General features: G+C 33.5%; 1 protein-coding gene across 1 annotated transcript; it reads right to left on the bottom strand.

Annotated features, from left to right (window-relative positions):
• Positions 1 to 863: 863 nt before the first annotated feature.
• On the bottom strand, positions 864 to 13978 carry LOC140743481 (protein RCC2). The gene is made up of 12 exons (XM_073074780.1): positions 13797 to 13978; positions 11694 to 11895; positions 11377 to 11523; positions 10859 to 10934; positions 10211 to 10342; positions 9741 to 9840; positions 8447 to 8550; positions 7543 to 7709; positions 6891 to 7071; positions 5889 to 5966; positions 5508 to 5608; positions 864 to 5249 (listed from the first exon to the last, which is right to left on the bottom strand). The coding sequence occupies exons 2-12, from the start codon at positions 11883 to 11885 to the stop codon at positions 5079 to 5081; spliced, it is 1449 nt and encodes a 482-aa protein (XP_072930881.1). The 5' UTR covers positions 11886 to 11895; positions 13797 to 13978; the 3' UTR covers positions 864 to 5078.
• Between the last annotated feature and the right edge of the window lie 1869 nt (positions 13979 to 15847).

Here is a 15847-nt window from a genome sequence, read left to right as displayed (position 1 = left end):
CCTTCAACCTCGCGCCCCATATAAGACGAAAGTGACGTAGAAGAAGATATAAGACGACCTTCATTGAGCTGGATAATTAATGAAAAGAATTTTAAGTCGAATTAAATATGTTAATAACTATATTGCAAATGGGTTGACTAAAAATTTTTAGTCCAGAATATGATTATTTTTTTTGTTTTAAACATTTCACTGGTTTCGTTAATACAAAAATTACATACCAATCGAAAGTATGCAGCATATAGAATATGCAAATGTTAAATTGACTATCTTTTCCTGTCACAGTCCTTGGGTAGGCCAACTTGTTTACCTATTTATACCCGCTTACCCAAAGGTTGTGTCAGGAAAAGAATAGTCAGCTTAACATTTGCAATATACTTTTTGATATAATTGATATAAAAAACGTTTGCTCCATTAACCGCGGGTAAAAGATAATATAAGAAAATTTTAATTTTGTAGTAGATAGGAAATCTGCAGCTGCACGAAATCTAAAAGAATATATAACTTGCCAGGTTTTATTTATTACCAAATATGTTTGAAAGAGTAACTATATAGGTGATGGGTTAATTAAAGAAATAAGATTAAGGGTATGTTATGTTAGCCTGGAAACACCACAGTCGTAGAGAAAAAGGGAAGCTTAACCCAACTTTGAATATTGTACACATAACCGCCTGTCCTAACTTTAAAGTACAGAACAGCTCCTATTTCTTATTCTAGCAAAAATAAATTGAAACGATTGTGATAATATAAAATAATAAATTAGATTATAGTGCAAAAAATATAACAGGCGTTGGCTCGCGCTCATGATCCCTAACTGAATGAATGAAAAGGTTTAAAAGAAAACATTTCAATAAAATACAAACAAATTTGACAGAAAAAATTTATTAACCGAAATTACTATTGGCAATGTTACACTAGTGGTACAAGAGTAGAAATTCGTACCCATTCATTTTTCGTATTTCCTATATATAAATCATAAACACAACCAGTACAGTACCTTATCAATTTTTGACGTAATTTTTATAGCTAAATCTTATTTCAAGCATTATCGATGTATTTGTAGACAACTGTAACTAGTCAATTTTAAAAAATCAATGTTTTTTTTATTTTACGTGTTACTATTATAATTAAAAGTTATATTGTACATAATTCGACATTATTTTTAGGTCTGTACTGTGCACTAAATTTCAAAAGTGCAACTACAACCGATAATTGACTTACATTTAATTTTTATCTCTTAACATTTGCAATTGTTAACACTCTTAAGTTTATTCACCTTCAACACTTCGAGGAATGCTAAAAAGCACATTAAAGTGCCGAACAAACTTTATTATAAGTACATAGACGTTACATTTCAGGGACGCGCTTCGGCCTGACACAACGTTGGTTCTAACGTGGTTCTATATAAAAGCTACAAATATTACCGAAAGATCATTTCAGATTTTAAATCATTTCAGATTGCCTAGTTTGTTGGTACGTGCACGTGTAACCATCGTGGCATGCATACGTATATATGACGGGAAAGGTTGCGTTTACACAATAACACCTTGCATTGATTTTGTTCTTTTTGTTTTTATATATTCCTTAAATTTATGCACTCTTAAACACCTTTACTACGAAAGATGTATTTCTTGTACAGATATACACATTAGAAAACGTTATATTCGCCCAAGAATCATAAATTTATCTATCGTAGTGAGGAGATATTAAAAAACTGGTTTGTCCTAATGTTTGATGAAGTTGCTAGTTTATAACCAGTAGAAATGGCATGTATCTTCGTCAACAGAAACATTAGACGTATGCAAGCTATTAACGTTAAATTATAAGTTAATTTGCATCGATTGTGACATCTACTTCTACTTGCTTATCATTTTGCACAGTTTCATCTTGTGTGAACATTATCGAAGACGCATATAGCTGTATGAGTTATAATTACCACTAGCGGAGTTTCAGTTATAAATACGTCTTGAGAGTCTTACATAATATTACGGGAATAAAGTTGACGCGCGCCCGTGATATACAGCGTCTATACTTACATACGTTCATACATACATAACAATTAGTTTATCTACGACAATAAGTACGAAATTCGAAGAAATCTTCACTTAATTATGAAATATCTAAGTATAACAATAGAAAATATAAAAAATAAAAAAATGAATCCACAACTAACACGATGAGTGGACATGTTATTTATATTATCGTATACTATATTTTAAAATAATAAAGGTGGGTATCATTAGGTAAGAGCAATATGAAACACTTTATTTCCGTATTAGGTACTAATGCGTGCATGTATCTTCTATCTGTATCTTAATTATATAAATTGCATTATCTAACATCCCTTGTTGAAATTTTCAGAACATTAAATTGAAATTATCTAAAACTGTACAGAAACTATTAATAAAAACACATCGGCCGAGGAGTAACCTACTATTATGTACATAACAAACCAGCTGTAGACACTACATAACATACAAACGGACGGCACAACACGGGTACATATATATGGGTAAAAAACTGTTACACTCTTCCTTAGTAAAATATTCACTAAAACAAATACAGGGTGGTTTTTTCAAATAGGCCTTCAGGGCCAAATAATAAGCGATACTTGCAACAATCCGCTACTTATATGTATGATGGTATATATTTTAAACCATGCAGTATGTACCACCCTCTCTCCCACAAAGGATGCGTGCAGATGCAAAAAAAAATAAAAAAAATACACCACCATACATACCACCACTAACACGTGCTTCGCTCCGAAACGGAGCATCATCAGGATAAGTTGACTCTACCATGGTTAATCGTTAAGTGACGCTGTCAGCTTAATGCATGCCTTTTAAAATGGAAAAAGATATTAAAAAAAAACTAATGATGCTCTTTTAGTTTTTATCAAAATCGGCCTAATAACTCCTTTCGGCATGTTTCGCTAATCCTTATAGATTCTGATTTGGCTCTGAAGGCCCATTTGAAAGATTCACCCTGTATAATTGTATAAAATTAAAATAATATGCATACTCGGCCCACGTGTGCTAAACATATATGTGTTGTATTGTTAAACAATTCAGCATGGTGGTGACACCCTTAATCGTTTAACTTATATTGGCATACAAATAATCAAAATGAAAAATATATGATTCACAAATATACCGTTCATAAATGATAATAGTCAGTTGGAATCCCATACAACAGAACAGTTGTCTGGAGCGTCTCAGTCTTGTTCACTAAATTTTCTGCAAATAATATATACTAACTATGATTTCTATTACCGATTATTACTTCTTATTTTATAAAACTAATTGTAAACACGATTGCCCTTTCTAGTTAGCTGTTATATCAGAAAACAATATCTCTCTCCAGTTTCTTCTGTGTCTATAAAATCAAAGAGACCGCTTTTTACACGATGGTGAAGAATTGTAAATGATTGAGTTTTAATGTTCGAAAAAGTACCTGGCTAACCATTGCATAAAAAATTAGAAGCTCTAATGGTTTCACTTGTTTTGTCAACTGTATAAACGTTAAAAGAACTCTCAAGGTCATTTCATTAGAAATAAAGTAAAGAATTCTTCAACACAGTTAAAGCTTTTACTGTATCACGAAATGCAATTTAAAACACTGAAACCACGGAAACAGACAATGAATAGCATTACTAAATGCGCTTCTAATCCAAATGCCATACATTTTGCCACATAGACAAATTAAATGTGGCCCCCTGGCGGGCAGTATTGAGCATATAAATCTTAATTTCAATGAAAAAACACAAAGTTTCAATAGACATTAGTGATATTTATTTTATAATGTTCAATATAAGTTTTTGAGACTCTTAAGACCAGGCAGCCTTAATGTTCTTATTAAAGAGATGACTAATTTAAGGTGAACACGGTAGCAAAAACCTAAAGATTTATTTGTGAATAACTATTTTATAGGCTAAATATGTGAACACTGTACAACAACATGATTCAGAATTAATAACGAGGTACATATATCTTGTGTTAAATTAAATTCAAATGAGATTCTTTAGCATATGCATTGTTCAGTCTATTAATTAGGTCCTCAGATATAGCAAAATACACTATTTAGTCTACGAATCTTAGTGACCGTAATGATTCCCTGGCAATTCCAACATAATACTAAACTGTCATTATCATTTGATGAAAAAAAATTACCTAAGAGATTTAATAATGTAAATAATTACTTTTTGATCAACACAAAACTCTGCGTATTTAATATTTTGTTAGATCACCTAATGTAATTAATTTAAAAAATATTGATGTTTTCCTTGATTTCTATATTTTTATACAATTATCTATAAAAGAGTTGGTACTTTAATGAAATTGATAGTGAATATTTTGACCCTCACAAAATTTAATATAGATACGTAATAATTTCCCTTATACCATTTTAAAAAATGTGCTAAAATAAAAAAAACGATTAAACTTCTAAGATATTCAATTTTCTAACATTTGTTTCGAATATGTTAACTGTGAAGCAGAATATGTGTCTATCAAAGCGATTATTTGTAATGTTGCAGCAAATTAACATAGTTTAAAATAGTAGTTAGAATTTAATGATGTTATGCCATTGTTTCAATAAAACCTGTACTAAATTCATAGGACACCTGTCTCGACATATTGACAACTTATTATTAAGATTATTTTTAAAAAGAGATTAACTTACGAAAAAATAATTCAAAATACTTGTAAAGCTTATCTGAAAGGTATACCGAAGATATAGAACAGAGACAACACTATACATATTCCTTGAATTCTCTGAACAAATTTTACCGTTAAAGTTCGCCTTCGCTAATTTGGCTTATATCTAAAGTCTCGTACATTAAAGCTTACACATCAATTATATAGACAAATTTAGATGTAATTAATACTTGAATCATGAAATTCACTCAACAGCTACAACTAGCAACTCTTATTAGACGTAATAGAGACAATCTTGAAACTGTTTTAATATTTTCCTGTTCTAAAGTTTGATGTATATACTACCAAAAGATTATTTCACCGCAAGATACATTAAATATTTAACGTGTAGATCGGAGACTGGCGTGATATCGTGTTCAAACCGGTTTATGGGACGAAAGAGGGCAAGTTGGCAAGTTTCTGCTTGACCTCCTCGGCTGTGTCATCGCAGAGGAGCAGCGTGTGCGAGTAGCCCATGGTCACCTGCGTGATGTTCAGCCCGTCCATGCGGCTCACTTCCCGCGGCCGCGCCGTCGATTTGTTTATATCACCCGTACCCTGAATACCAATGATATTTAATATATTTTCTAGTAAACTATTATTCACCTATTTTGCATTTCTTTAACTTCCAGCCCGATTAGAGGGTTATTTCGCGATAACTACCTATTATTTCGCAATAAAGACCTGTTTTATGTGCTCAATATTATTGACCACGCTCCTCAAGTCCAATAATATAAAAGTTTAACTTGAATGCCCTCAATCACGCTTTAACGTTTAAGCTTTTATAAAGTTTTATTTAAAAATTCAAGCACTAACCAGTTCGCCATAAGTGGGTGCGACCCCCCAAGCGACCAGCGTGTCGTCCGCAGCTATCACTATCGAGGTGTTGCTCGTACCGATGCTGCGAATGTTCCAACCTGTAATATTATATGTTGTCCATGTTATGTTATGAACTAGAACAGTTATACTGCAATATCAAAACATATAAATTCATGTCACTTATGTAATTAAGATCAACGAACTCAAATAGCTATTTTCGAAAAATGGCGATAATATGGAAAACTTAACAACATGGTTATAACATCTATTAATTAATAAGCGTTTTTTACACTTGTAGCTTCATTCACACAACGATATGAAAACAGACCCAGATAAGATATGTATCCATTAAATAATATTAAAAAAATAATAACTTACCGGTAAGATCTTGCACTGGTTTCGGATACATATTTGCTTCGCCTGTTCGTTTAGTTTGGCCAAACATGAACAATGCTCCTGTAATTTTACAACAAACACACAAATCATAAATCCACGAAGTGACATTTATATGCATTACATTATCTTCCTATAAATGAAATTAAAGTAATTGTATACTGTCTGTTCGTCTGCTGGAGTAATTTTAGGAAGTATTTAATTGATGTGCGTAAAAAGATAATACTTATAAGGAACTGTGACTTTTTCGTCTAAAAATATTAAGTTGATGCATAAAAATTCCAACCCCATAGGTGACGTTATTTCAAATATTGCACATATCAATCTGACCGGGCATCGACGCCGGAACGGTGTGCGGATCAGATCAGTAGCACACCACCACGCGGTTCGTGGCATAACGTTCAGCAAGGTACTTTACAGATGTGTATAATCCGGACAAACTTCTTGTCCTCTCTGAAGTTGTTGCATTTTAACATATACCGGAGTACGTGAGTGCTCTTACGTTACTGATAACGTAAGGGCACACTCGCAGCTATGTACCCGTGGGCGAGCGGGCAGTGGACGGTTGCCGGGAGGGTCCCGCGCTGTCTTCGTACCGTGAATATCTACAATTAGCTATTCGACGCGACTATTTTCTATATTCGGAACGGACTAGCGGACGGAATATTATTATTTTTTAATAATATGGATTAGCAGACGAGAATGCAGTCACCTGATGGTAAGTGCTGCCGTCCATGGACATCTGTCCATGATCTCCAGATAGGATGAGATATTCGTACTGGAGGTCGGCCACAGACGCGCCGCTAACCCTGAGGACTAAGCTGGACCGCCTCGGAAAAGTATGTCTCCCTTACCACACCCTTCAAATCAGAACAGAGCAGCGCTAACACCGCTGTTATAAGGCAGAAGTAGGTGTGGCGGTGGTTCCGCTGGAGTGGAACCACAAAGGGTTCTACCACCTACACACAGTACTTTACAGATGTGTACCGAGTTCGTTGACCGCGAGGCTGTAGGTGGCGCCACAGTGCACGGAGCGGACCCCGCGCGCCTGCGTGTCGAAGTACTTGATGAGGCGCGGCACGCTCTCGTCCTTCTGCTCCGCGTGCCCCAAGCGCCCGAAGCCGCCGAAGCCCCAGCTGTACGCCCGCTTCTTCGAATCTATGGCCACCTGATGCCGCCGAACAAAAACAATTTTGTAATTATGCTTGATAAAAATGTAGTCAAAGGGTTAACAAACATGACCCCGTTTTAATATTTGCCCTTTGAGAAAAACTATATTCAATAAAATAAAACTATAAAATATTGTAATCGCCCATGTCAACTAAAACACCAATTAGAGCTTTAATGTGGCTTTACTGGAATTGAACAATGTCTTGTGGACTTTTTTAATGGTGTATACCCACAATGTAACAAGACGTAATGACTCAAAGACGCCATGATACCGGCAAGCTTCTTTGCGTATATATGGAGCTAAATCTATACACTTCCATTTAAAACCACTTTATTTCTAAAATAATACTATTTTTACATAGCTTCAAAAACCATTTGGATTTATGTTTTCGCATAAAACATAGATCATAGTAATATATAACAGTTTCCCATAATTATGTTTTGAGAAAGAACAAATGATAAAACTTACCGTGTGGTTATTCCCACAAGAAAAGTCTACAATATCGACGTCCTTAACCGGTGAAATGTGACCATCTTTAGACTTTTCAAAAAACAATGCGATGTGCTTGGGTACCGTCTCAAAATGATAAGATAATTTCGTCGAAGTCACAAAATACTTCCCATCAGTGTTGTGACCTGGAATCAATATAAAAAAATTGCTTAATAAAATAAAATACTATCCATCTTCATTAAAGTACTTACTTCATGTCTGTCAAACATTTTTTTAATACATAAATTACTTGCCTTATAAATAGAATACTCAGTACTATACAACTTTAAAGGTGGTAGAACCCTTTGTGGTTCGACTCCGGCGGCACATCCGACACACCTATTCCTAAAAGCAGTGTTGCAGGCGCTGCTGTGTTCCGGTTTGAAGGGTGTGGTAAGAGAGACAGACTTTTCCGAGGCGTTCCAGCTTAGTCCTCAGGGGTAGCGGCGCATCTGTGGCCGACCTTAGGTAGGAATATCTAATCCTATCTGGGGTTGATTACAGATGTCCATGGGCGGCAGTAGCCACTTACTATCAGGTGGACTGCATGCTCGTCTGCTACTCTTATATTATAAAAAAAAACTTTTTAGCTGGCCACTTAGTGGCTACTATTGGACAAGCAACTAATATGTAGATTAACATAATTCTTATAGAAAATCAGTAGGTTACAAGCAAATACTCATTTAATAACCACATGAGTCATGAGTTACCATTTTGAAATAAAGATATAACAGATGAAACAAACCTACATAACTCTGTGAGTAAAATAGCTGCAAAACAACCAATAATACCACTTGATTTAATAATCAAGTTATGCCGGATGTTATCCAAATGTATATGGTAGACCACGGTCCCTAAGTTTAGCCAAATAAACAAAACCTACCTAATTGACCATATTCAGGCAGTCCAAAAGAGTGGAGAGCTCCATTGCAATCCAATATCATAGAGAATTCCGCACCACACCCCACTTTAACTATTGGAGCTCCGCTGTAATAACACAAATATACAAACTATATTGATGCACATTGTTTACATTTAAAAAGAGTTATATTGAAGTAATTTAATTATAGATAAAATACAAACTTGTTCATTACATAATGTCGACTGAACTTCAACATTAATAGATATAGGTATGCACGATTAAAAATCTGCAAAATAAATTGTATTAGAAACCATCTTAAATTATAAAAACAGAATAGTATTCATAGTTCATTTCTACATTTAACATTTTTATAAAATAATTATGCAATGGTGATGCTTTGATACTTTACACACCCTGAAGATTGTCTGTATTTATTTCTCACGCAAATTTATTTATTTATTTCTTAAGCACGTGATAATTGGTTTTTTATACGTTCATAACTTTGAAAATTCAGAGGTGCATGCCCGGAATTTGAACCACGCATGCCGCAAATGAGAGGTAGAGTATCTTAACCACTACGCTTTTGCCTACTAACTTTGTACATATTCATTCCGTAGTTGTAATAAACAATACATAATAACTTATACTCGCGTAAATATTGTATTGCCATCAAATTATAAATATCCTAAATAAATTGGCGATTTATTTATTTATTGTTACTTATTTTGTATTGGCGCTCCTGCGTTGCATTAAACCATAGATAAGTATGGTCCAAGTCATATCCAGAAGCAAGAAGAGAGGATGTATAAAAATTTTAGGTTTAAAATTATCCATCTTAAAAAATGAATCATAATTATATAGTTACAATATTTTAACAGTTTATAGATCGAAGAAATTGTCCTAAACCCCATTTGAAAGGTTTTCTAATGATATAAAAGTTACTCAGGCTTTGAGTAATCTTTTATAGGGGCAATAGTAATTGTAAATACCAGGTAGGACCTGTGATACCAGTTAGACTACTCCTTAAATTTTTAAATGATTTTACCTTTAATTCTGGATTACATAATTGTCATCGGCATAATTATACGTCAGGGCCTTTAATAAATAAAAAAACAGCAGAAAAGATCCAAATGGTGACATAAAAGAAGGTTTAACGTGTGAATAATAGTGAGTGTATAGTCCGCGTAAAACTGCTAGTCCGCTCTGAATATAGAGATGAATCGCGTCGCCATAGCAAATTGTATGACTACACCTGCTCGCAACAACTTCAGAGCGGACTAGCAGTTTGGCGAGGACTATACATTTATTTACTTACGTGTGTCTGATTCGCGTGGGTTTGAGCACCTGTGGCGTGGTGGAGCCGACCCCGCACTGGCCGCTCTTGTTGTCGCCGCAAGCGTACACCGCACCCGTATCTAAACAAGTAAACAACACACATACAAATCCATTCATTTAAAATAAATAGTAATTTTGCTGAACAGTAATTTTGTGCCCCAATATCGTTTTCAAGACAATCGAAATACAGTTCAATACATTGATTTCAACGCATGATATACATGGCTACACCATAGATACTAATCTATACGCTACACATGATTGTATTGTTGGCTAAACGTGCTGAAATAGCACTTAATATTAAATAATCACTACAGACCATTTGCCGTCAAAACCAAAAGCAGATGATCTTTTTGAAATCTATCATAAATTATCGTTAGTCCCGAGAACTAAGATGGAACAAGTTGCAAAATACAACGTTTAACATACAAATGTGTAAGGATATAATACCTGTAACAAATAAAGTATGGTTCCTGCCAGTGGCTGCATGTATGATGTTCTGTCCCTTTAATGCGGGCACAATTTCTGGGACGTTGCGGGTAGTAGTGTCGCCGAAGCCCAGTTGACCACAATTATTACGACCTATAAAAATATGACATAAGAAGTATGTTACACAACAGGATATTACGGTTCTCAAAAATCTACATATGAAATCATATGTTTCAAAATTTTCAAATGATGCACAGACTACATATTGAACTGATGAAAATGCTTTTGACGGTCAATACAATATCTTTACTTAAAGAAGCTTGCTTTAGCAATATAATATCTGAACATAACGAATGTGTATTCATTAAAAAGATTTTATCAACTCTTACTATGACAACCATTGCTAGATTTGTACTTTCTGCTTTTATATATCTAAAATTAATGTATTTTATCAATAGGGGCAAGTAATTTCGTAATCATCAAGACAATGACTATTTATGGATTATTTAGGTATTGTACAAAGTCTAAAATATTGCGGATAGTATTTTCGGATTGAATATTAATTTCTACAATCAATTACTTTTATAATTTCATATAGAGATGTCTAGTTTGCTTAAGCTAAGAGCTTTAAGAACTAAACATTATTTTGATAAAATTATAGATACGCACCAAACGTATAAACTTCGCCCTCCTCCGAGACCAATACCGAGTGGGCTGAGCTGCAACCACTGACAATCAGGCGATACTGTAAATGTAAATTACAAAATTACTTTTGAATAATTTGGTTTTTAGTTAATGAATATACATTACTGAGCATATCATAATGTTTGAACTTCTCAATGTAACGAGAAAACAAGCATCATGGCCAAATCCTAAAGAATAAAGAAGTCACAGGGTTAATTTTAACAAGAACTATATTAGTTTAGATATAAAATTCAGATTTAAAAAATACTTTTTATGACATTATCCAATAATGCAATAACGTTTCATTTAAAGCTTATAAGTTCTTTTTTGCTTTATATAATTCGATTTTTGTAGTTTCAAAATAAACTCATTGAAGTTCTGGCCAGCCTTGACTCCTGTGAGCATTTTTAGCTAATCCGGATAAATATTTTACCACCCACCTTAGAATTTTAACTAATCCAGATATATATTTTACCACCCACAAATGTTAAATGTACAATTACCTTAAGATCTGTGAACTTGTGGAATGTGTAGAGATTTGGATGAGATCTCTTGGAAGGATTGTTGTCTCTTTTTGCGACGAGATCCCAGGAAACCAAACCAGCTATCATCAGCACACCAGGTGTCTTATAAAACGTTTTTAACAGCTCCTATAAATTTGTATTAAAATTATAAATATAATGAACTGGCAACATAGAAGTTATTAAAAATATAAGTGAGTACATTGTTGAATTTAAACACTTTTACACTGTAATAACCATTATAAGCATAACAAATAATAGAACAATCTGTACCCTTACAAAAAACCAAAACCAAGTACCTCAGGCAGCTTTATCATGGGTTGGTCAACAATTGGTGATGGTGATCTTTGAGGTTGCTCCTGAGCTTGCTCTGATACTGTAGAATCATTACTGTCCTCATCTTCAGACACATGCTTGCGAGGCTTTCTGATTTTGCTAGACCTAACAGAATTTCCTGCTGCAGCACGTTTGCGACTTGCATTGGTGGACATTATGGTGTATCTAAAAGTTAAAATGAATATTATATACATTATATGTTATATCTTGCTCTACTTAGTGACTACACATCTGCTTTTTTTAGTAGAGTCAAGTAACAGTACAACATACAGTCCACCTGATGGTATGTTGTCATTGCCACTCCTTAATGTCTACAACCAACTCCATATAGAAAACACATTCTACCTGAAGTCAACCACATATTGACAGGTCCTACGTAAACTGGTGCAAGTGCGTTTTCACAACTTTACAGTAGAGCGATTTGAATGTTCTAATGCGTGTAACTTTAACATCTCTCTACTGTAAAGTTGTGAAAACGCACTTGCACCAGTTTACATAGGATCCGTCGATATGCTTCACTCTGGAGGAGTTGGGTTACCTTTGACTAGTCTGGTATATGAGTCATCCTTCACCCATACTCTTCCACCTTGAAGAGTACTACACACTAGATATAGGTGAGGAGGTCATAGCTTCCCAGTGTAACCATGCTTTATCCACATTTAAAGCTAATGTATAATCAAAGATTGCCAATGGGTCTACCGTCCCTTTCATTAACTCAAAAAAGATGCATTACCAACTTAATTTATTAATAATTATATAATTATTTGAATATGTTGTTCAAGCAATTAAATATAATTAAACTGCCCAGTACAAATACATTCAATTTGTACACAAGAGCAATAATGTACATGGAATTCCTAGACTATATGACAACATCAAATCTGCTGGCTCTACTATTCTGCTTCCATCAAGTGAACTGCATGCTCATTGGACACTTTAATGTTATCTTTATATTAATATATGAAGCAAAAACTTTTTACGAAAATGATACAAACGGTAATTTATGAAAGTTGCCACAGTTACAGTTTATATAGAGAAGACGTGCAGAAAGCTAATATTTGCTCAATGCATAGAATATATTACATCAATAAAAAAAACATAACACACACTACCACACATTTGACACAAACACGGTCACAAACAAACAAATACATATATACTCTTTTTATTTATGGCAGTGCTTCCACTGCTTGCATTGTGATTACAGTAGATGTACTGTATTATTTAAATTTTTACTATATACTATATTGCCAATATACCGATTAGGAATCTACCATATTTAGTTACAATATTGTTTTATTTGTGATAATAATGTATATTTGCCAACATTGTCAACTTTTGTTTTAGTTGACAAACTTTTTTGTTGTCAAATTTCATAAATTTTCATCTTTTTATTGTTTTGTTTTTTTTGGTAAGGTCGAATTTTAACCACTGGGCAATATTCAACATAAATATTTAGTAACTTATTTCAAGATTTAAGTTTTATAGTTAGTAGTAGGTAGTTATTTTAATAATGGGTTCATTTACATTCAGATAGACTAAAATACACCACTAAAATACAGCAACTAACATACAGTAAAACGGTTTTTGAACATTACCTAAACAACAAATTAAGTATAAAAATATTACACTTATGAGCTTCAAATACAACATAAAGCACTTGGTGCTGGAAAACAACAAAAGGTTTAAGTGTGACATGTTCCTGCTAAAATTTTGAGTATCAAAAAATTCAAATATCGCCAACTGATATTTGAAAATTTCAACGAAAGAGAACAATAGACAAAGACCCACATGCTTTCAAATACATTCCACAATATTTTAGCTGATAAACACGTATGTAACGAACATTTGGTGCCTAAAAATTTATTTATCATAGAATAAAAGCTTAGCAAAGTATATATTATGTATATTCATACAAATATAGAGAACTAGTCCTATCAAAACAGGTAATCTTTTTTATAGCTAACTTACAAAAACACGTGCCTATGAAAATTATAGTTAGTTATTTACAAAAGCGTTGCTGCTTAAATATACGAAATGTCTAATTAAACTTAAATGACACTTACCTATAATAAATAAACAAGTTTCAGAAAATTAATAATCAAATATGTCGGCAACCAAGCTCAGCTAGCTTTTTGCTTGTTTGTATGACAATTGAATTGACAATCATGGGGATACCGCCACTGTGAAAAAAATATTATTATCCCATCATATACCCATTATCATCCGAGTGTTTTCTTTTGATCGAACAGTCAAAAAGAACGTCATGAATATGGCTACACTGACAATCCAGACTGTTCAAAATGAAATTACCATCCCTACGTCTATAAAATTTATAAAATAAATTTAATTTTAATAATTAATGGGCATGGTAGTCGGCAATAATATGAATAAAAAATAACCAAAAAATAACACCAATTGGTTCATACAAAGAGCCACCAACATGACACAAAGTGTAGTCCGATAAACTTTTCGCGTGGGGCAGGGGCAAATAAGTTGCAAGGATCAGAGTGGAAAGTTTTAAGGTGTATATTTAATAATTAAAAAATTATCACGAATTTGTAATAATAATGTAAAAAATTGCCATTATTTGTCAATAAACAAATAAAATTAGCCCAACTTTTTAAGATCGTAATTCAAAGAAATTAATGTAAAAATAAAATACATTTTGGTAACATTTACCTTTTTTTAAAGATAAATATCCTTATATACCTTTTTGGTAATCTTTTAAGTTTTTATTACAGAAAAACAATAATAAAGAGTAATATATGTAAATTATTACAAAAATACTTAAACTTATCTAGCTTTGATCCAGTTCTACTGCTTTTCAAAGCAGTAGAACTGGAGCAGTTCAAATTTAAGTAATATTTTAATGATAATAATTAAAAAAATGTGAGCCGTCACGGGACGCCTGGCAGATGTGAAACATCGACATTATTTTGTAAAAGTAATATGCAGAAAAAAACATATTGTGATAGGAACTAAATATGTCATAATGGTAAAATAAAATATAACGATTTTTGATGTGAAACATCTATAGCCGCACGTAAAACCGATTTCTGGCGTGGCGACGCATGCCGTGACGATGGTATATATATACAGTCTATATGCAGTAGTGTGTACGGAGTGGCGACGCGTCGCCATGCGCAAAAATCGTAATATTTTATTTTATCATTATGACATATTTAGTTCTTATCACAATATTATGTTCTTTTCTGCATATTACTTTTACAAAATAATGTCGATGTTTCACATCTGCCAGGCGTCCCGTGACGGCTCACATTGTTTTTTTTTTCCAGATAACAATGACTATTTATTGAATAAACATTTATTTTCATTAAATACAAAAATTTACGAATTTATTTCAAATCGTGACTACTTAATTCGTTTAATCAGTGACTTCGGTAATAGATCGAGTGGGAGAGAATCGCACAGTCGATTGCGCATGGCGACGCGTCGCCACACCGTACACACTACTGCATATAGACTGTATATATATATATACCATCGTATAGCGTGGCGTTGTACACTTTTAATTTAAAATAATCGATTTTTTGGCCCAAAAGATCGATTCTTCGATTAATCGATCTCTAGTGCGGCGGCTGTGATTAGCGCACAGAACACCTATACTACTAACGGAGGGTTAGCTGCTTGTGGGCATAGAACGTATTACTATTCGACCAAGCAAACTTAACGATCCGGTGAAATGCGGCGTCCCACCCCAAGTACCGCCTCATGCCCCGCTCACATCCCAGTACTGTTCGCAGCTAAACTCTCACTCTCCCAATCATTTCTAGATTATATTTTTGTTTAATTTTATGTTTGTAACTGTGTACATTGATACATAGTTATTGTCTCTTTGTTATTTGTTAATTTTAACTCTGCCGTGTGTTAAGACAGCATCAAAATGGGGAAAATAAGACTATTCATAGTGGAGAGCGAAATGATATTGCGATTGTTACGTTTTACTTTATTTTTTTTTGTACGCATTAGTTTTCGTAACAGTCGTTAATAATATAATTTATTAAAATTTACTTTTCATAGATATAAATCAACATTTCAAAACAAGTTATTATTTTCTTGCCAGCAGTACGTACAGAGCGTGCGAGTGACGCAA

The sequence above is a fragment of the Epargyreus clarus genome, unplaced genomic scaffold (assembly GCF_041222505.1).
Source record: "Epargyreus clarus isolate Ecla_fem2 unplaced genomic scaffold, WU_Ecla_fem_2.2 ptg000007l, whole genome shotgun sequence".
Taxonomy (NCBI): Eukaryota; Metazoa; Arthropoda; class Insecta; order Lepidoptera; family Hesperiidae; genus Epargyreus; species Epargyreus clarus.
The sequence above is the reverse complement of the archived record's forward strand: the minus strand, read 5'-3'. Positions and strand labels throughout refer to the sequence as shown.

Coding starts and splice junctions, on each gene's coding strand:
- LOC140743481 (XM_073074780.1), bottom strand. CDS start 11,885: ATGTCCACCAATGCAAGTCGCAAACGTGCTGCAGCAGGAAATTCTGTT. Junction 5,967..6,890: donor CCTCGCGGTCAACGAACTCG/GTACACATCTGT, acceptor GTAAAATTACAG/GAGCATTGTTCATGTTTGGC. Junction 5,250..5,507: donor CACCCACTTATGGCGAACTG/GTTAGTGCTTGA, acceptor ATTGGTATTCAG/GGTACGGGTGATATAAACAA.